The following is a 25,973-nucleotide window of genomic DNA, read 5'->3' on the forward strand; positions in this document are numbered from 1 at the left end:
AGCTCATCATTTCACTCAGCTCATCATTTCACACTCAGCTCATCATTTCACACACTTCATCATTTCACACACTTCATCATTTCACACAGCTCATCATTTCACACAGCTCTTCATTTCACACAGTTCATCATTTCACACAGCTCATCATTTCACTCAGTTCATCATTTCACACACAGCTCATCATTTCACACACTTCATCATTTCACACACTTCATCATTTCACACAGCTCATCATTTCACACAGTTCATCATTTCATACAGTTCATCATTTCACACAGCTCATCATTTCACACAGTTCATCATTTCATACAGTTCATCATTTCATACAGCTCATCATTTCACACAGTTCATCATTTCATACAGCTCATCATTTTATACGAGCGCCTGGTTTAGAAAAACTTTGCACATCATCATTTACAGTCAGTGTTCACACAGTATGGCTTCTGAAGAAACGAGAAGAGTCCAGAGCTGCTTCCTGCTCAGAGCCGCTAACCAATCACAGAGGAAGACTTCAGGATCAAGTCCCAGGAGGGAGGGCAACAAAAGAGGTACAAGGACTACATGAAGGTGCTACTTAAAAACTGTAACACCCCTCCTAACAACCTGGAAGCGACAGCAGCAGACCGTGACACCTGGTGCTCCTCCTGCCTCTCAGGAGTCTCCCACCTGGAGTAGGAGACGACACTGAGGCGTTTAGGGAAGCGCAGGCAGTGCCATGAGTGCGCTGCAAGAACTATCCCACCAGGTCCAACACACACCTGCACCACATGTGGAAGAGTGTGAGGATCAGCAATTGGTCTACACGGCCACATGAGGTGGCATGAGCGCGCCAAGCGCTGATCCCCCACCACCCATCGACAACGATGGACAGCAATAAGCAAGTAAGCAAGTGTGTGTGTATCAGAGTGTGTGACAGGCTCCACTGGAAAATGAAGGACCTCAGGTCTGAAGTGTAGAGGTTTCTTCAGAGGGAGCGTTTTGTTCATTTGTTCAGGAGCCACCGTGCTTCTCTGGCCTCTGGAAAGTAACTTTGCTGAAAGGTCAGGTGATCTTTTTAAACATGAGCTGAATTTTGTTTCAGTGTACTTTGGAGCATTGAAGTGCAACAGAGTAATAGGCCACGTTAAAGAGGGAGAAAGTATGTTTACGAGATAATCTCATAAATTTACAGAAACAAAACCGTAAATTTACAAGAATAAATATGTTAATATACAAGTAAAAAGTCTTTGAAATTAATGACTTCATTCTGTTCATTTTGAAACTTTTTTCATGTTATTTCGTGACGTGAATAAACTTTTCTTTAATTTTTAAAGTGACACCTTTGCTCCTCCTCATCCTTTCTTCATGCTTTGTGAGTTTTTCTGCTTTAACGTGAATGTAAACAAATATTTTTTTTGTTGGATTTGACGTGAACAACCACAGCAACATGTGAGGATTTAATGGACCAGCAACTCCCTCAGATTCAAAGACAGTTTTTATCAGAGGAGTCTGAAAACCTGAAATCTGACCCAGTGTTTGTTTTTATTTGTTATAAAAAAAGTCTCTTTATACTTAACGTGAGATGTTACAAACAGAAATGACTGATTGATTAAAGAAATCTGATGAAATTATTGAAATTATTCTTATTTCAATAAATGAAACAAGAACATTTCTCTGAGCATCCCAGACCTGATTTTTTTCTAAATATCTTGAGATCAGATGTTTTTCTGGATTTGTAAGGATTGAATTTTGATCAACCCTTGGAACAGGAAACAGAAGGTTTGAATTCCAGGGAAATAAAGCAGCAGCCTGGATAGTCTCATGTTTATTTCTTCTTTTTTCACCCTTTTCACTTCCTGCTGTATCTCTTTGACCCTCTAACTGTGGCTGTTTATTGCTGGAGCGTGCAGAGTGGAAAAGGAGGAGAGAAGAAAGCTGGAAACATCAGACGTTTCTCTGGGTCTATGAGGAATGAGACTCTTGAAACAGAGCGCTACGTTTCACACTTTAACACGTCTCATGATAAAGTTTGGAGGTGGACTCAGAGCCAAACGTCCTCGAGCCAAACGTCCTCGAGCGTCCCTGACGAGTCCGAGAACAGGAACTGACCTTAGTCTTTGACCTCTTTATTTGGTTTGGAGCAGCCATCGTCAGCCCGTGCCATGGCTGCTGTACTCAAAGACGCCCTTCTTGAAGAACGGCGAGAACTCACAGACGGCGTGTTTGGTGAGGCGGAAGCCGCCATCTGCGTCGGCTCTGAGAGGAGAGCTGGAGGACGTCAGCATCACCCGGAACAAGTTCCTCAGATAGCGCTACGAGAAAACCACATCAGCGTCACATACAACTCAACACCTGAAATTCATTCTTAGGGCCAATCCCAAATCTACCCCTTAGACCCTGGCTTACCCTCCAGACTTTGTTTTACCACTTGGTCCTTTGTTTTGCATGTTCAAGCTGCATTCAGGAGCTGCATTAGCTACATAAGCTATGATGAGCTAACATTACAGTATTCAAAGGCTACACAATGTAGCTTTGGAATACTGTAACGTTAGCTTAATGTTAGCTTTTCCTGGCTTAGCTGTCTCATCACTCATGCAATGCAGTCCATGGTAGTGAAGTCTGTTTGCTGTGAACATGTCTCTCTGATCTGACTTCAGTTCATCATCACTTTGTGAAAAGTGATGGTCAAAGTGACGGTCACATTGATGGTCACAGTGACGGTCAGAGTGGCGTCTCGTTTCTAAGGAGCGTGTTTTCACTCTTTCCCCTTGGCCCTCAGAGCAGAGGACCAAAGGAAAGGGGAGAGAGGGAGAGAGGGATTGGGATTGGCCCCTAAACTGGATTCATCCCCTTACCTCCAGCTGGTTCCGGCGCTCGGCCACCATTCGCTCGTCTCTGTTTCCAAACAGCTTCTTCGGGGGAAACTCGAGCGCTGCGAGCTGTGAATCACAAACATCCAGCTTCAGAAAGGTTTCTGGGTCCAGACCATAGACTGTAAAAAAAATGGACGTCTGCTTGTTCGGCTTGAAGTGAGGTCTCCACAAAAACTGCTCCCCCTGGTGGCTGGCGGCAGTATAGGTTAAAAAATCTAGCTTTCCAGTCATTCCAGATGGGCTGTGGTCAAACTTTAAAAAATTAATACACCTGGTAAAAATGTTTCTCAGGTCTGATTCATGTGGTGATTTGAAGATATCATTTGGCTGTCTTGTATTCAGTCCTATTTTTTCGGAAAAGTTTCGTTTTCATTCGTCATAAGAGGTTAAAAACGAGGCTTTCAATCGTTTAACAATAATTGACAGCTGACATTCTCATGTATTTTTTTCAGGGATCATAAAATATGTCGGGAGGTAGAGTCAAGAAGTAATTAGACTCTCGAAAGAAAAAAATAATATTATTTTTGTCACCCAGCTCCACTCAGATTCTCCCAGAATCCCTCACAGTCTCTACTGCACAGCATCTGGCTCCAAACTGCTACAATGGCTGCACCTGAGACGGAGGTATTTTGGCTTCAAAACTGTACAATGATAAATGGCGGAGCCACACTGTCCACTCTTTATACAGTCTATGGTCCAGACTTGGTTTTTGTAGTTTTTAAACCAGCAACAGGCTCCTCTGAAAGCCTCAGCATTCCGGAACCCTTCCGTAGATTCAGTGTGTTCCGGAACGCTGTGAGTTCCACAGTGTCTTACAGAGACAGTTACAGTCTTAAAGAGACAGTACCATGAAATACAGCCTGACAGCAGTAAGTTCTGAGTACTGAGCGTTTTACTGAAAGTACTTTGTAAGTTCAACCTTTCTTCATCTTAACTTCTTTCCTCACCGTTCTTAGGAAATATATCACTCAGTGTTTGTCTGATGAATCAAAATCATAAAAACTCAATGTTTATTTATTTCATTTTGTTTATAATGAATAAAGAAAATATGAAGATATGTTTGTTGTAAATGGAAAAAAAAAAAGATTTTTCACACTGTTGTTAACATGACTTCATCAGGTCACTGTTCCAGACTACCATAGCCAGGCTTATTCACCTTAAAAGTAATTTAAATATATGTTTGTTACTACATACCATCACTTTGGGTAAAAACTGAAGAGGCAGAACCAAACGAGTCACGGTTATAACAAAGGAACATCAAACATTTGACGCCATGGTTGAACAGACGAGGGTATTTTAAGAAGAAACGAGTTTCCTCACCTCTGGATATTTCAGTTTGAGGCTCTTGTGCATTTCCCGAAAGCGACTGTAACGTCTGAAAACGGTCCACATCTCATCCATCACAGTGATCTGAGCAAACAGAGAGTCTGAGTTACAACTATTTACTTGTGAGGTTCTAACCTTCATTTTGTGGCATCGTCTGATCACAATTTGATTGTTTAAGCACTTCTCCTGGCACTAGATGGCAGCACCAGCGGCTAAATAACTTGAAGCACTTAATCCCTTAAGTCTTCATTTCTTTCATCAATGGGTGATACTCAGAAAAAATTGAAGAGACAGAGAGAAATATGAGCCAGAAATAGGGATTAGGAGCATGTAGGTCAGAGAAACATGACTGATGAAAGTGAAGCTCTGCGTGGGAGAACACTCACCTTCACCTCAAACTCAAAGTGCTCGTCCTTCCCCTGCCCGCGCAGGACGTAGCGAGGGATGCTAATTCTAACAGGCTCCTGAAGGCCGTCGCAGCCTGTTCCCAGGGGACGAGAGACCAGGTGCTGCAGAGGAAGTCAGCAGGTAACAGGAGGGAAAAGGTCAGAGAGGAGGAAAACAGTTAAGGGTACAGGGTGGAAAATCACAACAGACGTCAACAAACCAGGAGATGGATTTATGAGGATTTCAAAATAAAATCAGAGAACAGGAAACTGATAACGTTCAATCTTTATTTTGAAAATTCACTCATTTCATAAACCTTCATCAGAAACATTTCACAGAATCAGGTCAGACATAAGTTACACATATCTGTATAGGGCCGAGTTCATTACATGTTAAACACCAACGTCTGCCCATAGCTCAGCCCCCAACAGGCCTCCAGAAAGCTGGCCAATCAGAGAGAAGGGGGTTTTCTTAAAGAGACAGTAGCTAAAGCAGAAGCACTTCAGTCGGAGACTGGAAGAAGACTTTTCTAAAACACTAGGGAGAGAAAAAGAGAGAATTTTTTACAAGTTGTAAACTATGCAAAGATACTACGGGGGCACCAGAGGGACAGAATAAAAAGTAAAAAATAGCACAATACCCCCTCTTTAAGGTAATCTCCCTTTTAACAACATGAAACTGAAATTCAGAACACAACAAAAACTGACACCAATAATTTGAAACAATGAACATGACATTTATGATTAGACTAAAACTGTTAAAATCGAATGCAACGTTTATTTCAAAGAGATTAACTACAGACATGTCACCATAGGCCCATCAGTTTCCACATGGACCAGACCCAGCAAAAAGCAAAAGTCGATCAGATTTTTAACTCTTAAACTTGGGGCTACAGTGGTTTTTCCTGGGGTCTAGAAGAATTTCAGAAAGGATCCCAACTTTTCTTCAACTTTTCTCCAGATTCACTAGACTCAGTTTACAAAAGCAGTAATTTTGCCTTGCATAACTAAAGAGTTGCTGGTCTGTTTTGTATCATAAGAAAGAGATACGATCCATTAGAGCCCAAAACAAGCCCCTCTATTGGACCTAATCATGTCAGGTCTAATCACCTTCCCCTGAATAACTGGAGGAACTTCAAACTAGTCCCCTGATGCTGTCCTTCCTTTCTCACAAGACAACGCTCTGAGGTTTGTGTAATAACAGCCTGATCATACAATCAATTTGAATATCAATCTTTATTAAAATGTTAAAATATCATTTAAATACTTTCAAATGTACTATTTTTAAGATGTCAACAAAAATCACCTTCCTCCACCATCAACTTGTTTGTAGTCCAATGAGGCTACTCCCTGGTTATGGTTCCCTCTTTGCTCCGTTTGGGATCTACAAGATCCCACAGCTGTTGTCAGTAAAAACTGAGACTGCTGTGAGGTTTATACTTCAGTTACAAAGATGATTAATCAAAGTAACTGCCTCTGAGGTACAACCAAAGGACAACTTCCAGGAGTCACAGCGACGTCCTTGATCTGAAGTCCCTTTAGCCACACCTTGCATTGCCGGAGTCTTCCTTTCTGCTCCTTTTCCATTCATAAACGAGATTTCTATGACCAGCCAATCGTCGTTCTCCTTCGCAAGAACACATTTGATGTCTGCACGCCGACGAATTTCAAGGCCCTGAAACTGTGGCTGTGACGGGACCAGACTGGAGCCCCGCGGCACCGGGTGAAAGACGCCATCCTCCCGGAGGAGAGCCACATGAGTGTCCATCAAGAGGAACTGGAAGATGGTGTCTTGATACATGCGGGAGGAGTTCATGACCTTGACGCTGGTGTAGAGCAGGGGACAAATGTTTGCCAAAGATGGTTTGCCAGGACCGTCCATGTTTCCATGAACAATGTAGAGCAGGTCTGCAAGGATCCTCTTGAACCTGGAGGTGACGTGAAGACCACTGTCCAGGATGATATCGGGGACATACGATGTCCAATCCAAAGAGAGAGTCATGAGGTCCCCAGAGAGCAGCAGGTCATCACTGGTCCCCTTGGAGAACCTTTCAGGACAGAGGACCTTCAGTAAGGCCTTGCAGAACTCTTGGGTGAGCTCTTTGTTGTACGTAAAAACAGCCAAAACCAAGTCGTCAGTCCCTCCGATCAGACGGACGTGCTGCCCTGCCAGGCTAATCTGGACCTTCTTGATTTCTAGGTGATTAAAATGATGAACAACAGAAATGGACTGGTCTACGTTTGTTCCACTTGACAGCACAACGAGGTCATTTTGTGCCAAAACCAAACACCCAGGCTTTGGACTCGGCTGCTTCTTGTTGGCCGTTTTGATCCAGAAGATACTCAAAACTTCCTTGACTTCCACTTTAGGAGCCAGATATTCCAACTTCTCCAAAATCTTCTGTGGTGAAAGTGTCTGCAGCTGGGACAGGACTGGAGGGAGCTGGACCAACCTTTGATGAAACACTTCAGGACTTGTGTCTCTAAGCCTTGACACTGAACCTTTGGGCCAACCTGACACACCCGGGATCCCAGGCACACTGCACTTCTGAGGAGAACCGAGACCACGATCATTTGACAAATCCAGCAAACTGACCTTGTTTTCTGCAGGGGGAGAAGGTTGTGGTTCCTGTTTGGGCTGGATCTGCTGGATCAGTGGGAGCTCTTTGGACATCATGGTCACATACTGAGAGAGTACGTCCTTCATGCTTCCAACTCCCACGTTTCGGATGATGTCCCGTGTACCTTGGATCATGTCTCGTGTACTTTGTATCACATCTCGTGTTCCTTGCAACCTCTTGCCTGCATCTTTGTACGCTTCAGTTAGCTTCCCAGTGAAATAACCCAAAGTGTAACCACTAATGCTCACTTCATTCTCTGCTGATGTCTCAGACTCTTGCTTTCGTTGAGTGCCTTCCTCTGACTCAATACGACAAGCAACAGAGTCCTTGGAGAGACCTTCGTCCCATGCTACCCCAGGGTTACATGTTTGGTGGTGGATTTTATCCGTCAACCCCTGTGCTCTGTCTTCAACCCTTTTCTCATCGATGGAAAGGCAGTAGCCAGAATCATTTCTCGCTCTGTCTGTCTTGTTTTCAACGGATCCGATGGTTGATACGTTTCTTGATGTTGCAAAAAACTTGGGTTGCCCACTGTTGGACTGATCCCACTCCCAAAGTCCTTGGCAAGTTTCTCCTTCCTGGAGTTTCCTGATCTGCTGCAACCATCTGGTGATGTCAACACCTTTGTGAGGCATTTCATTGGTTGCAAAACCTTCAGTGTATGATTCTGGTTTGTCTTTCCTGTGAAACTTCAAAAGATCCTTCTCCGGTTCATCAAACACACTATCCGGGGTGAAGGAAGGGGAGTCTGCAGCCAGGGAGCTAGACCACAACCTGGAGGCTCTCTGTGTGCACAAGGGGGGAGGGGGTCCGTGACTACGTCTTCAATAAGGATGTGAAGGTTGTCTGAATTACAGTCTCCATAGTCCACCCCCATGAGAATTACAGGCTGTCCGTCACCAGGTGCAGAGGTGAGTCATAAGTGATTGGAAATTAACAGTGTGGAGAGGTTTGGCATGCAAATTAAGATCTTCAGTGTGCCACTATAGAAACATGGGTAAAGCAGGATAAGGACAAGGTCGATGACCTACAGAACCGTAGTTACAGAAGACTTATAACCGGTTAAAGATTCACATAAATAACCATCAAGCTTATGACACTGAAAACAGGAACTCTCTTAGAAGATATTTCACAAAATTAAGTCTAAAATTTGATGATTTTTTCATGCACATGAGTAAAAACAGGCACTTCTTTGACCCAAAGGGTGTGTGCAGACCAATTGGCAAGATGAGAGTTTTGCTAACAAACCGTACAAATTTCTCCCCTCCTGATTGTCATTTATAACAACCCCCAAAACTAGCTACTAGCGTTACATTTCACCTGAGGTATGTGTTGAATACCTGCTAAGTCAGGTGTAGAAACGCAATGCTACAGGTGGTTGCTAGGTTAGTGAGTGGGTGGGTGTGCGCCGCTGCTGGTACTGATCCAAGGAGGAGGAGCCTAGTTTGAATGTTGCATTTACAACAAGTAACCACAACCCCTGCATACCCTACCTCAGTGATCTCTACTAACAGAACAGTACGATCTATCTGCTGGGTTTGAAAGTAATTTGTTTGTTATGCTTACAATGGACTCCCATTTGGTCTGAACACACTTTAATAATCTGGGTTTCAGGTCGTTAATGATGGATTATCAGACTGTGTTAATCTAAAAAAAACAAACGTTGTCTTACCTCATATTTAAGCCTCCTTGGATTCATGTTTTGCAGCTTTTCTTCGTCCTGAAACGGTAGAAAAACTTCATATCAACTACCAACCTTGTAATCAGCAGAAATGTGAGCAGAACTTTCCCAAACAATACGAGAGGCAGCATCCTTCAGCAGGGAGAAATCATATGATGACGGGGATCAAATCAAACCAGGAAAACAGAAAGATCAGCTTCAGAGGAGCCTGATTTAAGGAGGGTCAAGGCAAACGGGTCGATAGAGGTGATTGAGGTGATCCATAGCCACGTTCAGGAAGATCATGCAGATTAGAGAGCAGGGAGAGTCTCGGTGGGACGTAGAGAGCAGGCGGGTCCTGGTCTTACCTCATCGGTTAATCTAACAGAGCTACAGTCGCTAACTTCATCGTCGTCCTGCAGAGTTAAAGAGCTAAATATCAGTTCACCACCAAAGAGCAGCGTCACACTCTGCTACTGAACTTCACTTTAACCCCTCAGAGCCAGCTCATCTATATGAGACTGCAGCGTGATCAAAGACAGGGCCCAGCGCTACGGAACGAGTGACAAAACACAGTACAATCTAATGTCCAGCAGGGGGCGACTCAGTCACAACAAATAAACTTCTGATTGCACAGAGGTCTGTACCATCTCTTCACTTGATCGGTTTAATCCAATTCTATACTTTTAAACTCATTCTATTTTGATGATTCTTGAGTTTGACTGTCATTCTATTTTTTGATCTTATTGTATTGTTATGACCTCGTGCTATTACATCCTGTTGCTCCAATAAAATTCTATTGTTTTAATGTCATTCTGACACAATCTATTGTTGACCTCACTCTATTGTTGTGACCTCGTTCTACTGTTGTGACCTCATTCTATTAATTGAATCTCGTTCTATTGTTGTGACCTCATTCTATTGCTTGAATCTCGTTCTATTGCTGTGACCTCATTCTATTGCTTTGATCTCATTCTGTTGTGACCTCATTCTATTGCTTGAATCTCGTTCTATTGTTGTGACCTCATTTTATTGCTTTAATCTCGTTCTACTGTTGTGACCTCATTCTATTGGTTGAATCTCGTTCTATTGTTGTGACCTCATTCTGTTGCTTTGATCTCGTTCTATTGTTGTGACCTCATTCCATGCTTGAATCTCGTTCTATTGTTGTGACCTCATTCTATTGTTGTGACCTCATTCTATTGCTTTGATCTCGTTCTATTGTTGTGACCTCATTCTATTGCTTGAATCTCGTTCTATTGTTGTGACCTCTTTCTATTGCTTTGATGCTGTTCTATTGTTGTGACCTCATTCTATTAAATCAAATCGCTAGGACAATATTCTATTACTTTGTTGTCATTCTGCTGCATTCAATTTTTTCCACCTCATTCTATTGTTTTGAACTCATTCTACTTTATTCTATTTCTATTACAATATCTTTTTGCTTTGATCTGTTTCTATTGCATTCTATTGTTTTAACTCATTCTATTGCATTAGTTTCTTTTAATCTTATTCTACTGCATTCTACTGATTTAGTCTAATTCTATTCATTTAATCTAATTCTATTGTGTTGATCTCATTCTATTGGTCTATGATCTCCATTTATAGTTTGAATTCATTCTACTTTATTTTATTTTATCTCTATGGCTAAAGTCTAGTTTTATGTTATGGATGTCTTTCTATCCCTTTGATGTCATTCTATTATTTTGATCTTATTTTATAGTTTGGAAGTCATTCTACTTTATTTTATTTTATTTTATCTCTATGGCTATAGTCTACTTTTTTTTGGATGGCATTATATCCCTTTAGTGTCATTCTATTGCTATGATCTCAAAATATAGTTTGAACTCATTCTACTTTAATTTATATTTTCTCTATGGCTATAGTACTTTTATTTTATGGATGTCATTCTTTCCCTTTGATCCCATGGTATGACACCCTCTTCCTGTGATGTCATCCTGTTGTTTCCTGCTCTCTTCCTCTGACCTCAGTCTGAACAAACTGTTAGTTTCAAACAGACGAGTCGTGGAGCTGCAAAGATAAAATAGAGTCGAGTAAAGTGCAGAGTAGAGTCTTTTCCTCACCCTGAGGGATTCACAGGACAGGGACAGATCCATGGTGCTGTTGCTGCCGTTGAGGAGGTTCATTTTGCGCAGCCTCCTCTGGACCTCCTCCTCGATGTAGGCGTTGATCCTGGTTCAGAGACAGAGATGGGATGAGGACCAGGTCTGATGGATCGTACCGACCTGAGTGTGAGGGGCTGAGCGGGGGGGCACCTGTCGTCTGACAGCGGCAGCAGCGTGTTCAGGCTCTGGATGTGGCTGACCGGGGAGCTGCTGTGGCTGGACTTCTCCTCGATGCTGATGGAGTGACTCCTGCTGTTGTCTTCTCCTTCGCTGATCCTCTTCCTCAGCTTCTGGATCTCTCGCTCCACCCTGCAGAGAGCGTGTAAGTGTGACCCATCTGATCCAGAATCTGTGTGTGTGTGTGTGTGTGTGTGTGTGTGTGTGTGTGTGTGTGTGTGGGTGTGTGTTTCTGACCTCTGCTGGTCCAGCTCGGACCCGGCCCTCAGGCTCCTGCCCCCTGAGCTCTTGTGGCGCTGCTCCTCAGAGTCGGGCTCCAGGGAGACGCTGCGCCTCAGAGCAGAGTGCCTCCTCTCCAGCCGAGCCACGGCCTGCTCCATGGCCTCCCTCTGCTGCTTCTCCTTGGACTCCAGGATCTCCTTCTCCTTCCTCCTCACCTTCTCCTCCTGCCGGGCCACGTTGGCGGTGAACTCGTAGGTCTCCTGGAGCTGCTGGAGCTGCTGGGCGCTGCGCCAGTGGAGGTTGAGTTTCTCCTCCTTGTCCTCCAGCTCCTTCTCCACCTGGTACAGCGTGTTGTCCAGGCCCAGCGGGCTGTCGCAGTTCCCGTTGCGGCCTCCCTCGCTGCGCTCCAGCACCTCCACAGCTCTCTGCTTCTCCTCGGCGAGCGCAGGGAGGAGGCTGTCGGACACGCTGGCCAGCTGCCGCTCCTTGAACTGCAGCCGGTGCTCCGCCTGTTTGAGCAGCTGCTCCTCCTGGCACACGGCGGTGGCGTCCTGCGCTCCTTTCTCCTGCGCCTCCTTCAGGTGGTGCTGCCGCTCCCTGAGGCTGTGAGCCAGGAGCAGCAGGTTGCTCCTCTCAGCAGCCACCTCCTTCTCCAGGCGCTCCCTCTGCTGCTGCAGCCCCTCCTCCAGCTGGTCCAGCTCCTTCACCTGCGCCTCCTTGAAGTCTGTGTACCGAGCCTTGGCGGCTCTGGCCTCCTCGCTGGCGTCCTCCACGCCTGGCCGCTCCCCTGCCTCTTTGGCACGCAGGAGCGCCTCTCTGATGTCAGCCAGCGCCTGCCGCTCCTCCTCCAGGCGGCGCGTGTCCTCCCTGGTCAGCAGGGTGGAGGCGGCCTCGTGTTTCTCCCTCAGCTGCTCCTCCAGCCGCCCCACCAGGCTCAGCTGCTCCCTCTCCTGCTCCTCCAGGCGCCGCCGCTCCGCCTCCAGACGGACCTTCTGCTCCTCACGCTCCCTCTTCAGCTTCTCCAGCTCCCTGTAGATCTCCGTCTGCTCCACGGCCTCCTGCTGCCTCCTCTGCTCCTCGTCCTCCTCCGACTCAGACTCCTGCAGCGGGTTTCTCCTCTGGAGGTCCGTGCCCTGGATCTCCAGACGCCGCTCCTCCTCGAAGCGCTCCTTCTCAGCCAGGAAGTCGCGCAGGCGGCTCTCGATGTCCTGGCTGCGGTGGCGCAGGTTCTCCTCCTGACGCAGGATCTGCTGCCGCACCTCCTCAGACTCCTTCCTCTGACTTTCCACCTCCTGCTGCAGGCGCTCCAGCTCCGCCTTCTCGCTCTGGTGCTTGGCCTCCATCTCTTTGATCAGCCTCCTGCGGACAGGAGCACACGCTCAGCCAACCAGCGCCACCTGTTTGTACGGAGTCAGATTTGGGCCAAAATCCTGAGCTGAGAAAAAAGTTTCTACAGAAACCAAAATCACGTTTAGTGAAAAAATGAGAAGCAAGTGTTTTTATTCGAGTGTGTGATTTTACTCACACTAAAGTAGATTTAACGTTCACTTATTCTCAGTTTTTCACTAAATTTGATTTTTTGCTCATGTTTTTGGCCCTGATGAGACTCCGTAGCTCCTACAGTCAGAGCAAACAGACCGGTACCTCTTCAACTCCAGCTTCTCCAGCTCCTCCCTCTGCTGCCGCTCAAACTCCAACCTGTGGACACACACACACACCATCAGCTCTGTCACATCACTCACACACACACACACATACATATACACACACACACACACACACACACACACACACACACACACACACACACACACACACACACACACACACACACACACACACACACTTAAACAGCACGGTGAGTGAAACGCCAGGCGATGTGAGAAAGAAACTGTGTTTTCAGCTCGTTACGTGGAGACAGAAGCGGTGAGATGGCGTGCAAAATAAAAACAAAGATGGATGAGGGATGAGGCTGACGGACTGGACGAGTCACACCACGTCTCGACGTTAAAGAGGGGGGGACACTTAGACACAGAGGACAGCTGGGTCTACCTGAGGAAGACGGGGCCCTTCTCAGTGAAGAGACTGTCGACAGGACACAGGGTTCAGACAGTTAATTCAGCTGCTCCTAAAAGTCTGCACACATCAATCAACCAGAGACGGTGTCTGCTGCTAAATCTGCTGCTGGGAGGGATTAAACCAACTCTTTGTTGTGTTGATCAAAACCTGAAGACCAGCTGATCCAGTGTTACACTGTAGGAGGGCTTAAGAAGAGTTTCACTTGGCAGAAAGAAGACAACAAGCTAACTTTGTCAGTTTGTAGCGTAGTTTATCAGCTGCTATATTTATCTCTCCTCACAGCCCGGTGCTCTGAGACGTGTCTGTAACGTGTAACGTTAGTGAATCCTGGTTCTGTCCTACCAGAGCTCATCTACCAACTCCAACCTCACCAAGCAGAGTTAACGTAACCTCACTCTTCATTTTATTGATAGACTCTCAAGTTTGAACAGACCACTGCAGAATAACTGCTGACTGTGGGTTGGAGTCAACATTAGCACAAACAGATTAGCCTGGATTTAGCATTAAGCTCATGTTTAGGTCTTTAGCTAATGTTTAAACCTGTTTTAACTTTTAGCCTGTGTTATGAACTTGTGCTCAAGTTTTAGTCATTAGCAAGTGTTAAAACCTTTAGCTCATGTTTTAGCCTTTAGCAAGTGTTTTAGCCTTAACCTTATGTTTTAGCCTATAGCAAGTGTTAAAAAAATTAGATCATGTTTAAGCCTTTAGCTTGTGTTTTAGCTTTAAGCCCATTTTTAATCTTTAGCTTGTGTTTAAGCCTGTGTTTTAGCTTCTAGCCAGTGTTTTTGCCATTAGCTTGTCTTTTAGCCTATAGCTTGTATTTTGGTTTTAAACCTTTATTTTAGCCTTTAGCTTGTGTTTTTGCCTTTAGCTTGTGTTTTAGCCCGTGTTTTATCCTTAAACTAACACATTAGCCTTTAGCTTGTATTTGTTTTTTTTATCCTTTGTTTTTGCCTTTAGCTTATGTTTTAGCCTTAAGCTTGTGTTTTCAGCCTATAGCTCAAGTTTTAGCCTTTGTTTTTATCCTTTAACTAATGTATTAGCCATTAGCTAGTATTTTGGTTTTTATCCTTTGTTTTAGCCCTTTAGCTTGTGTTTTTGCCTTTAGCTTGTTTTTTAGCCCGCGTTTTATCCTTAAACTAATGTATTAGCCTTTTGCTTGTATTTTGGTTTTTATCCTTTGTTTTAGCCTTTAGCTTGTGTTTTAGCCTTTAGCTTGTGTTTTTGCCTTTAGCTCAATTTTAAGCAGTTAGCTTGTGTTTTAGCTCATGTTTAAGGTCGTTAGCTTTTGTTTTAGCCCTCTAGCTCGTATTTTAGTCTTGATTTCATGTGTTAGCCTTTAGCTCGTGCTCTATCTCTCTCCTGTTTCTCTTTCTTCTGCTCTTCTGTCCTTTTTCTGTCTGACAGTTCGGCTCCAGTGTCCACCATCACTACAAAATTAATCACAGAAATCATTTTCAGCAGAGAAGAACACAGATCTCTCCTCTCTCTGATAAACTTCATCAGCTGTTGTGGTGTCTGGTCCTCATCGACCCGATCAGGAAGCTAGGAAGTAGCATTTAGGAATAACTTTTATTTGAGCTGATAATCTCATGTTAGGGTGTGGATCAGGATCAGGCAGATATCTAGAAAGGAGACTTTTTCAGGATTACTCAGAAACTCCTCACAGAGAGTTTAAGTTTCACCCTCGGAGCGATGTTATTTAAGTAAAGCTGTGTTTGTAACCCTCTAGCTGAGGATGTGGTGGAAGCTGAAGACCTCTCTGTGTCTCACAGCCTGCTCTCCTGGTCTGTCTGTGGGTAAAAAGTGGTGGACTGTTCCTTTATCACCACCTCCCTCTGGGGCTGTGATGCAGAGGGGGGGATGTGCAGCAGGGTCTGCGCTGTCGCCTCATGCAGCGGGAGAAGTGTCTGAACTCACCCCGGGTTGTAGAGCATCACCGTGGACAGGTTCTCGCAGGACTTGGACAGATCGGTCATGGAGAGGCTGAAGGTGGGCAGCAGGCCGCTCTGAGGGGAGAGAGTCAGAACGTCAGGATCTCCTGGTCCTGTAAAGACCCGTCCCTAAACCCTGGACCAGGAGCAGCCTCACCTTCCTCTTCTCCCTCAGCTTGGCCGCCTCTTTGGGATGGTTGAAGCGAAACATGTTGGTCCTGCCCAGCAGGATGACGGCACCTGGACACAAACAGAGCGTGAGCAGACGGACTCTCTGTCACCTGGGATCAGACACACCTGGTCCTGGGTCTGACCTTGGTTCAGCTGCGACGGCTCCGTCACCTGGACTCCATTCACCGAGCACTGAGCTCCGCCCAGCGGGACCAGAGTCACCGTGCCGTTCTGGTTCTCGAACATGCAGTGTTCACTCTCCAGGTCCAGACCGTGCAGGACTAACGGGGACAGGAGAACACAGGAGAACAGAACTTAACCCCAGAGTCCCCCAGAGTCCATGACAGCCCAGAAACAGGTCAGACCCACTCACTGATGTCCTGCTCCGTGGACGCGTCCTCCCGGCCCACGTAGGTCCGCCCCTCCTGAAGGAGAACCAGAGTTAGTTTCTGTCATGTGACACTCGTTGACCTGCTGTCCAGCAGGGGGCGTCTGACCTTTAGGTGGTACAGGATGATGCCGGTGCTCAGGAGGTCGTCGTCGATGCCGATGAGGTGAGGAAGCTCTGAGTCCAGCACCACGCCGATCCCCTCCTTCCTCAGAGCCAGAGTCTCCTCCTGCAGACCAACCAAGACCCAGAACCAGATCAGAGACAACCCCCACACCTTTTCTCTCCCTGACCCTGTAAACCTGCCCCCTGCTGGTCAGCATGAAGAATGCAGCTGGCTTCAGTTTGTTTACACACACTGCGCTCTCTGAGGACAGGACCCTCAAGGACCCACGAGGACTCCTGGAGTCTCACCTTGAGGATGTTCTGCGTCTCGTTCCATTTGTTGGTCCACTCTTTGGTCAGCTCCAGAACCTGGACACACAGGAGGACAAATCAGACACACGCGGAGACGGGAACACCAGGAAACATGGAACTGAAGGTGAGGGGTCGGACTCACCCGGGCCTCGTTCTGGTGCAGTTTCTCCTCCATGCTGAGGGCGGTGGGAGAGTCCAGGAGAGCAATCTGACACAAACACAGAGTCAAAACCCTGAGACCAGAAGGTCGACCAGCATCCGTCACACAGAGTAACAAGCTCCAAGAGGAGGAGTCCAACCAGAACACAAGACCAAGCATAAAAGTTTACACATTAGACTTCTGTACAACTTCTGTACTGTGTTCCCACAGCAGAACGTCACTGAGCGCGCTCAGTGCTGACCTCTGCAGGTGCCTGCTCACCTGGTTTCCTTGGACCAGCAGAGCTTTGAGCCGGGCGATCTCGGCCCTCAGCTCCCTGATCAGCCTGACGTTGCCGTCCTCATTGATGGTGGGTTTGTTGATGATGTTTTTGGCTCTGTTGGCGTACCGCAGCGTGCTGAGCGTCTCGCCGTAGTTCACGTCGGCGGGGGAAACAGCTGTGAGGAGAGAGGAGGTTTTAAAGAGGATACAGACTTCAGGTGTGTCATCCTGAGGTTTTCGTGGCGTCTGAGCGTCTCACTGGCGATCATGATGGTCTTGGAGTTTCCCCCCAGGCTGTCTTTGAGCAGCCAGGTCAGCACGGAGTCTCTGTACGGGACGAACACCGACTTCTTCTTCAGGTTGGTGTTTCCTGCGTCCTGCGTCATGTCGGCTGGAATCAGATCAGCAGTTATCAAACACCGTGAGCGCCCACACAGCGCCACATGACCACATGATGACGAGGCACTGACCCAGAGAGGAGATGACGTTTCCCAGAGTGACCAGAGACTTGTTGATGTTTCCTCCCTCCTTCAGACGGACGCCCGTCGCTCCGGTGGCGTCGGCTCGCTCGCTGCCGGCGAGGTCGACCAGGTGGATTTTACTGACGGTCTCACTGGGCATCTCTGCGTCAAACTTGGCCTGGATAAAAAACAGGAAGTCCTTTAAAGTCTGAAGACCCAGGAACTTACCCCCCACCCCTGGGTCAGTCACTCCTCTGACCTGCGTGAAGTTGATGGTGAAGATGGCGTGCGAGCGGCTGCTGACGTCGTTCATGCCCGTGCTGGCGGTGGTGCGGTTGATGTTCCCGGCCTCCATGAGCTCCTCCACGTCGCTGTAGTTCTGCACCAGGTGTTTGGACAGGTCTGAGGTCAGGAGAGGAGGGGGGGGTCAGTGAAAACTGTCAGCGCTTCATTCATTCATTCATTGACTCATTCACAAACGAGGCTTTGAAACACCAACACACACACACGCACACACACACGTTGGTCAGGTTGAATAATTCTGATCAGTGACCATGGAAAAAAATATCAAGATTAATTTCTGAATTCTTGTTTCTCTAAATTCAAACATTAAAGTCAGAGTTCTTCATTTCATTACTCCAAACTCTGGAATTCTGAAATAAAGTCCAATGTCAAAAATACCACTGACGTTCTCTAAGATTTCTAGAGTTCATCAACAAAAGTGAAAACTCTGAGACTGAAGTCAAAAACAGGAAATTTATCTCAAATGATTTTCTCAGAGTCCAAAGATTAAATCTAGAATCACACAGTTTCATATTTCCTCAGAATTCTGGAATTTTTAGATCTATGTCTGAACTCTGAGACTGAAAACAAACATCTGTGATTGGTTCTTATTGGTCTAGATTTTTTAGTTAAACAACAAAATCCACAGATCACACTGTGTCATGACTCACTGACTCCTTTTTTCTCAAAGATCTGGAACTCAAGGTTTAACTCTGATTTCAAAATCCTCACCCTCGTTTACTGATAACTCTAGAATCGTGACATTACAGTCAGAATTCTTCTTTTTCTTCTCAGGATTCTTGGATTGAAGTCAGAATCTTTAGACCATGTCTGTTTTTTTATGAGTAAGAGAATTCTAGATTTTTTTATTTTTTTTTTATAGAATTCTGTCTTTTTTCCCACAGTGGTCTAAGATAAAACTTAGATTTCTAGTATTTCCATGTTTTCTTACAACTCCAGAATTATGAGAGCAAAGTCTGGCTCCTATTTTTTTCCTTTCTTAAGATTCTAGAATTTTTAGGTAAAAATCTAGAATCATACAGTTTCATATTTCCTCAGAATTCTGGAATTTTTAGGTCTACACCAAAACTCTGTGACCGAAAACAAACGTCTGTGATTGTTTCTCAGAATTCTAGATTTCTAAGATCAAAGTCCAGATTCTGCCTCATTTCTCAGAGTTCTTAAGTTTAACAGAAATAAAAAATCTGCCATTTTTTTCTTATAACTCTAGAATCATGGCAGTAGAGTCAGAAGATTAAACTCGTCTGACCGTGCCTGGTTTTCAGCAAAATGATTGAACTTCAAAAAAGGGTCATATTTCAAGACTTTGTTGTTGTTTTCTCAGAATCCTTGTGTTCTTAGATTTCAATCAGAGGTCTGAGATTCTAAGATTCCAAGTCTCAGATTTCTAAAATTCTCTCTTTAAAAGTTTCCCTTTTTTGAGAATTCTGACTTTTTTTTCCCAGAGTGGTCTCAGATAAAAGTCAGACTCTAAGGATTATGACACTTCTCTTGGCAGTTAAGAAATCTAAGATTGACGGTCAGTTTTTAAGAACTCTGTTGTTTTCTCAGAGCTCTCAAATCATGAGACTAAAGTCTGACTCTGAGAATTGTGGAGTTCTTTAATCTGAGTCAGATCTCTGGGATGAAATTCAAATTTCTGACATTTTTCCTGTAATTCTGTCATGAACATAAAAGTTAGAAACCTGAGATTTAAATCAGAATCCAGCATATTTCATCTGAACTTTTGAACTCTGAGATTAAAACCTGCAGAGCAGCAAAGAATCAGCACTGAGCTCAGATTCACTGTTTGTCCACAGGGGGCAGCAAACTCTCTCAGACAGACAGAGGCGCTCCGAGACGGACTGACGTGATGCACTGTGTGGGTGACCCTCACCTTCCACGTACGGCCCGTCCTTGGGGTGCTCTCGGACCCTCAGGTTGTAGGTCTGGGTGGACTTCCTCCTCAGCAGGTCCCTGACCCTCTCGTTGTAGATCTCCAGGTAACTGAAAGACAGTCCCAGCTCAGTGCTCAGGGTGGGGGGCTCTCCCTAAAAACCAGCCTGCTCTACGCCAAAGCTGAGCTCAGTACCACCCTGGCTCTGCTCTCACCTGACTTCTGTTCTGAACGAGGCTTCGTCCCAGCGAGTGGACTCAGCGATCCGGCTGAACAGACCTTCACAGATCCTGGGGATCAAACCGGCGTCTCCCTTCGTTCACACAGACAGAAAACCATCAGGAGCAGTAAAAAGAGAAACATCAGAGTCTGACAGGAAGCTCATTTCTAGACAAAGGCTGGGAAAATTCAGCTGAAAATAAAAACAACAAATACGTTCAGAATCAGGACTTTCTGCCTTTAGATTTCTACAAAACTCAAATCCTGATTATATCTCACTTTTTTACTTATCTCCATGTTGTGACTTTTTGATTATATTTTTTCAGAGTTGTGATTTTTTTCAAATTCTGACTCGTTACATTAAAGTTTGGTCTTTTCTCTGGCTCCTCACAGAGTTTTGATGATGGTACAAAGTTACAGTCAAAGTCCAACATTTAATCTGACTTTCAGCTTTTTTCTGTCTCATTTTTTAAAACTTTTTAAGCTGTTTTTTTTTTTTTTTTTAGTAAGACTTTGAGTTTTCAGCTTTTATCTTGTAGTTGTGAAGTTTATCTCAAAGTTGTGATTCTGTTACTCAGTGAATTCAATGTGAACTTTAATGTGACTTTGATAAGACCCTAAAATGTGAAACTAAGCCCCAGGTCTCAGAATACCCAGAATCCTGTTCACTGATTGATGAAGACGAGCAGATAATCTGAAACAGTCATCTGTAATCTCTGAGAAAGAGCTGATGGAGGTTGATCAAACACAGCTGGAGCCTTCACTCCTGGTTATTGATCTTTCTGGGGTGACAGAGCGCTGCGTCTCACCGGGTTTCCCATCATGGTGTAGGACTTCCCCGAGCCGGTCTGTCCATAGGCGAAGACGCAGGCATTGTAGCCCTCGAACGCCGCCTTCAGCACGTCTGAGCCCAGATCTTTAAAAACCTGCATCACAGAACAGGAAGGGGAGAAACCTGATCAGTCTGACCCGTTTGATTTCTGCTCAGGTCTCTTTAAGGCCCCCGTCGACACTGAAAACTCTGCTCTTCAGATCTGAGGGTCACATGACTCAGTGTTGACATTACAGAGCTGTGAACTGATCCCAGAGCTCGTGATGAGTCGAGTAAACACACGCAGGGAGGGCGCCAAAACAAGAGCCTGATCAAAGCTGCACAGCTCCAGACCCAGCTCTCTGCCACCGTCTGCCTCCAGAACAGAGGTTAACAAACAAAGACACCACAGAAGAAGACTTCCTGTCTGCCTGAGACCAGAATCTAATCTTTCTGATTCCCCGGTTTGATTTGATTCAATAATTCAGAGCATGATTCGATTACCAACTCACTTTTGATTATGAATGATTCTCAATTAGCGATTATTGATTTTCCATTCGACAGTAGCCCAGAGTTATTGGCCATTAAAAAACAAACTGTCAGTTGCCAAATTAACTTTCCTTTTCCTAAGAAACAGCTCAAAGCATTCTCTGAGTAGTGGACCTGTTGCTTTTTTTTAACTTGAAACAAATGTTCAGACCTGAAACTCAGAAATTGTGTCAGAGTGAGCGCTCTGTTTTTGTTTTTGTTTGGTCTTTCAAAGAAGCGTCAGAGTGAGCGCTCTGTTTTTGTTTGGATTTTTAAAATTAGCATCAGAGTGAGTGCTCTGTTTTTGTTTGGTTTTTTAGTCAGAGAAAGTGCTCAGTTTTTGTTATAGTTTGGTTTTCCAAAGTTGTGTCAGAGTGAGAGCTCTGTTTCTGTTTTTGTTTGGATTTTTTAAATTAGCATCAAAGTGAGTGCTCTGTTTTGGTTTTTGTTTGGTTTTCCAAAGAAGTGTCAGAGTGAGCGCTCCGTTTTGTTTTTGTTTAGATTCTTAAAATTAGCATCAGAGTGAGCACTCCGTTTTTGTTTTTGTTTAGTTTTCCAAAGAAGCGACAGAGTGAGCGCTAGGTTTTTGTTTTTGTTTAGTTTTCCAAAGAAGCGTTAGAGTGAGAGCTCTGTTTTTGTTTGGTTTTCCAAAGAAGCGTCAGAGTGAGCGCTCTGTTTTTGTTTTTGTTTGGTCTTCCAAAGAAGCGTCAGAGTGAGCGCTCTCAATGCTACAGACGATCTTTGATGTTTCTCTCAGCTAGCTCTGCGTTGAGTCCAGTACTGGGACTGCAGAGGGAAAAACAGAGCTGGCTTCAGCGCGTTGGTCATGTGTTCATCCTCATGAGGCTCCAGCCGGCTCAGACTGCGAGGACGGTTACCGTGGATCAAATAGCGCTCTTTAAAAGCCAGGAAACAGCCGAGCAGCTTTTCTGTTGGTGAACTACTCTTTAGCATGTAATCTGAAATGTAATAATCATCCATACTCATCCATAACATAACCCCCACTGAGCAACGATCGTCTCTCCTGGTCTGTAGTGAACCAGTTTCTGAAGTCCTCCAGTCAGCCCAAACAGTGTCATGTGACAGATGGAGATTAAGCCCAACAGTGAGCCATAAAGGCTCAGCTGGGTCATTTTATACTTTGAAACACCGGTCTGAAACAAAAACCCGTATTGTGGATCCAGCCAAGGTCTTAATGTTCAGTGAACGTAAGAATGAAGCTGGCAGGGTTTTAGATTTCCCAAGAAACAGACTCAGACGAACAGAGCGAAGCGTGAACCCTCCCTGACCTCTCTGCGGGCCTCCAGGTAGACCTCAGAGAAACTGTGTCTGCTGTCCTTTACCTTCTCCTGAGAGACGAAGGTGGAGCTCTTACAGTCGGTGGAGTCGTAGGAGAAGTCGTACGTAAAGGTCTTTGTCCGATCCCTCACTGAATCCCCCGCGATGCCTTCAGGGAGCTTTAGGAAATGACAGACACAGAACAGAGTTTCAGATATTTCTATCACAGCTCATCGTGGCTCTGTGTGCAGTGAGCGGTGGTTTCTACCTTCAGGTTGGTGACGGTGGTTTTGTTTCCCTCCATGTGGATGATGCACTTTGCAGTCAGGTCCTTCTCCCTGTGAAAGAGCCACAGATTTACAAACAGAGACCTTAAAGAGGGGGTATTTCACTTTTTTCTAGTCTGTATTCTGTCCCTCTGGGGCCCCCGTAGTATCTTCACATTATTTACAGATATAAAAACTAGAGCCCAACCGATATGGGATTTTTGGGGCCGATGTCAATACCGATACTGGGGGCCAAAAAAGGCCAATATCCAACATATTGGCCGATACCCAATATATATATATATATATATATATATATATATATATATATATATATATATATATATATAATTCATTGTTCATTGATATACACGGGATATATACAGTATATGAACACAAGTTATTATAATACCCATATGATTCCAGACAGAGACAGAACACTATTAAATTAAAACAAGGAACTTTAGTTATAAAATGTCAACATAAGAACTGTAGTGTTAACCAATGATAAGAACAAGCTGTAATTACAATAATAAATAAAGAAGTCAAACTTTGAACACAGAAAGTAGAAAAAAAAGTCAAACTGTAAACACACAATGAGCAACTTACATGACATGAAAACATCTTATCATAGTCTTACATTAGATAATGGTGGACGTGTGAATTAACAGTAGCATTTATCTCTGTTTATCGCACAAAAAAGCGACTAACACAACGTTAAGACGTCGTTCTTTAGTCTTATATTAGATAATGGTGGGCGGAGGGGGCGGGCACTCGGGTGGTGTGCAGCCCAACACACACAGAAACACAAAAGCAGGAGTGACAGAATCTCCGCGGAGCAAAATTTTTTATAATCGGCTACATTTTGGCCGATGTTGAGTAATCGTGACAGGCATAATCGGCCCAATCAATTGGTCAGGCTCTAATAAAAACTTATTTTCTCTCCCTGGTGATTTAGTTAAAACACTTTGTTTTCGCTACTGTCTCTTTAAGAAAACCTCCTCCCCTCTGATTGGCCAGCTTTCTGGAGGCCTGTTGTGGGTGGAGCTATGGGCAGACATGTCTGTAACCTGTCTATAACCCACTACCTGGCTGCTGTCAAAAAGTCCGTCCTATGGTCTTTTCCTAACCACTTTTCCTCGACCTCGATGGGAAACGTCATGAGGTTGAGGAAAGATGTGAAGGAGAATTCAGAAGGACTTAGGAATAGACATATAAACAACAGTTTGATAAAGTATGAAAATGATGTGATTATGTGTTATTTGTAAAGGCGTTATTTAACTGTCTCCAGTGGAGCGCGTGGTCAGCTGACCCAGAGCCTTTCAGTTACACTTTGACCCCAGCGAGCGGGACACTTCTAAAGTGGAGCCCTGATCTCTGAAGGAAGCAGAAAGTAAAAAAATGTCAGTCTCTAATTGACAATGCTTTATAATCAACATTACATGGTGGTCTCCGTCCTTTTTCCGTCATGTTTTCCTCTAGGTACCTTCTTCTTCAGGTTTATTAGTTTGTGTTTGTAAAGGGTTGGTCACGTTAAATATTGTTGCCGCAAGGAATTGTGGGACGGCATCATCTCCTTTCCTTTCAGAAAGGATGGTCAGATCTACCCTATGCTAAAGGAGATCTGAAAGGAAGCATTGAATCTCCTTTCCTTTGTGTCTAGAGAATTCAAACAGCTCTTATCATGGCTGTCACTCAGATACTTCCGGGTCATTTCACTCCATTAGGAACCTTCCAAAGCAAAAATGACTATTCGACCGCAGCCCCTGTCTGTTACCTGTCTGTTGAGGCCCTGTTTCTCCAATGTGTCCTGAACCAATCAGGGGATCCTGATGTGATGATGTCATCATTTCAGGAAGTCTCATGGAAATCTCGTGGACATCTCGCTCTATCGTCAGTGTTTGATCAGTGACAGACGAAGAAGAGGTCTGAAAATCTGCACATGCTCAGTCTGAACATCCAGCTCTGTAACCTTAAAACAGACGTGACTCTGTGGTGGAAATCACTACATGGGCTCAAATCACCTCAAAAACCCAGTTTAACTCTACATCCATAGAGTCTGGTTCAAACTGTAGCGTCCACAGAAGAAACCAGATCTGAACCTGGTCCAGAGACACCAGCTGACATCATTTAACCTCATGTGACTTCACCTGACCTGCGCCAGCTGGCAGGTGTGTTTGTTCAGTCGAGTATGATCACCTGACTCCACCTCAGTTTATTCACCGGGTGGACTCCACCCTGATGATCGAGTGCAAGCATGAAAACAAACTGAGCAAGTCTGAGCGTGAAGATTCAGACTCCAACACGTCAGCAGTGAGCGCACTCAGTGGGACCTTCAGGTGTCTGCTATCAGAGTGAAACAGTAACTGCACAGCTGCTTACATAACCGCTCATATAAAGGAGCTTCATGCAGACACATGGGGCTGCTGAGTCAGCTGGTAGCAACAGAAACTATATTAGATTCAAAAGGGGGCAAGCCCACCCTCAGCCATCCCCTGGATGTGCCCCTGCTTTGGGTCATGGTCTGTGGCGCACTAAGAGTCTGTAAAGTAAATAAACAGAGTGACTTTTTTGAACACAGGTGGATATATTGAGTCGTGTGATTGTTGAAAACTCGTCTTTGGTGGTTAAACAGTTAAAACATGTCGGTGTGTAAATATAAAGTGATTTAAAGTCATGAGCTCTGTCTGTTAGCTTGGTGCACCTGCTCTGCAGCTGCTGTTAAAGCGCTGAGGCTCACCTGTAATAAGAGGTAACACTCTCTGATATGAACCGTGTTAAACTGATGAATAACCCTCATGTCTGCAGCTCCACAGCTCCACAGCTCCACAGAGCTAAGTCACTTCATGTGATTCAAACACCCACACACATCCACAGGAGCCCCAGTTAGCGCCACACTCAGATGAATATGAGCTCAAACACCACGGTGAGCTCCACGCAGCCGTGTCAGTGGGTCAAACTCACCGTCTGTTCATGGGTCGGACCCGGACAGCCACCCGAACCGATGCCATGGCTCATCCCGCTGCGGACGGTCCGGGGAGTGAGTCAGTTAGCTCCAATCAGAGCTGCTGTGTGTCAGCTAACGAGCTCCCGGGCTAACTGAGCCAAAGAGGCAGAAAGGGGACCAAAGTCTCAGAGATAAACTTCAGACTGGACTCCAAATGTTCAAACTGGAGCAGATAGGGAGCCGGACGGAGGGTCGCCACTGGGGACGGATGTTATCGTGGCCCGGTGACACCGCGTCGCTGTCCCGGTGTGAACCGGCTCGAATCCATGGTCACTATGAGCAGCCTGTTAGCCTTTTCGCTGTTAGCCTGTTAGCTGTTAGCCTATTAGCTTTCATATGACACAAAAAGAGGTGAATCAGCTGATATCAACACTAACACTTGTACGGAAGCCAGAGAGGGAGAAAAAACACTGAAATCAAACGGAATCATAAAGACTGTTTTTT

General features: G+C 45.1%; 1 protein-coding gene across 6 annotated transcripts; it reads right to left on the reverse strand.

The window, feature by feature from the left end:
* Positions 1–6: 6 nt before the first annotated feature.
* kif16ba (kinesin family member 16Ba) lies at positions 7–25,881 on the reverse strand. Of its 6 annotated transcripts, XM_074696020.1 has the most exons (27): positions 25,487–25,874; positions 22,525–22,594; positions 22,322–22,435; positions 20,449–20,565; positions 19,636–19,733; positions 19,421–19,530; positions 17,501–17,643; positions 17,251–17,419; positions 17,040–17,171; positions 16,781–16,956; positions 16,502–16,567; positions 16,357–16,416; positions 16,052–16,171; positions 15,928–15,979; positions 15,698–15,835; positions 15,541–15,623; positions 15,370–15,458; positions 13,423–13,455; positions 13,015–13,068; positions 11,386–12,729; positions 11,122–11,280; positions 10,930–11,038; positions 8,858–8,905; positions 4,565–4,687; positions 4,173–4,262; positions 2,835–2,918; positions 7–2,291 (listed from the first exon to the last, which is right to left on the reverse strand). In XM_074696020.1, the coding sequence occupies exons 1-27, from the start codon at positions 25,531–25,533 to the stop codon at positions 2,130–2,132; spliced, it is 3,990 nt and encodes a 1,329-aa protein (XP_074552121.1). In that variant the 5' UTR covers positions 25,534–25,874; the 3' UTR covers positions 7–2,129. The 6 variants fall into 6 exon arrangements, with proteins under 6 accessions (XP_074552121.1, XP_074552103.1, XP_074552113.1 ...); XM_074696002.1 differs by having other exon boundaries at positions 11,122–12,729; positions 25,487–25,876; XM_074696012.1 differs by lacking the exon at positions 13,423–13,455.
* Between the last annotated feature and the right edge of the window lie 92 nt (positions 25,882–25,973).

The sequence above is a fragment of the Halichoeres trimaculatus genome, unplaced genomic scaffold (genome assembly GCF_033239565.1).
Source record: "Halichoeres trimaculatus isolate MK-OKI-2021-1 unplaced genomic scaffold, fHalTri1.1 fHalTri1_scaffold_2, whole genome shotgun sequence".
In the NCBI taxonomy this organism is placed as follows: domain Eukaryota; kingdom Metazoa; phylum Chordata; class Actinopteri; order Labriformes; family Labridae; genus Halichoeres; species Halichoeres trimaculatus.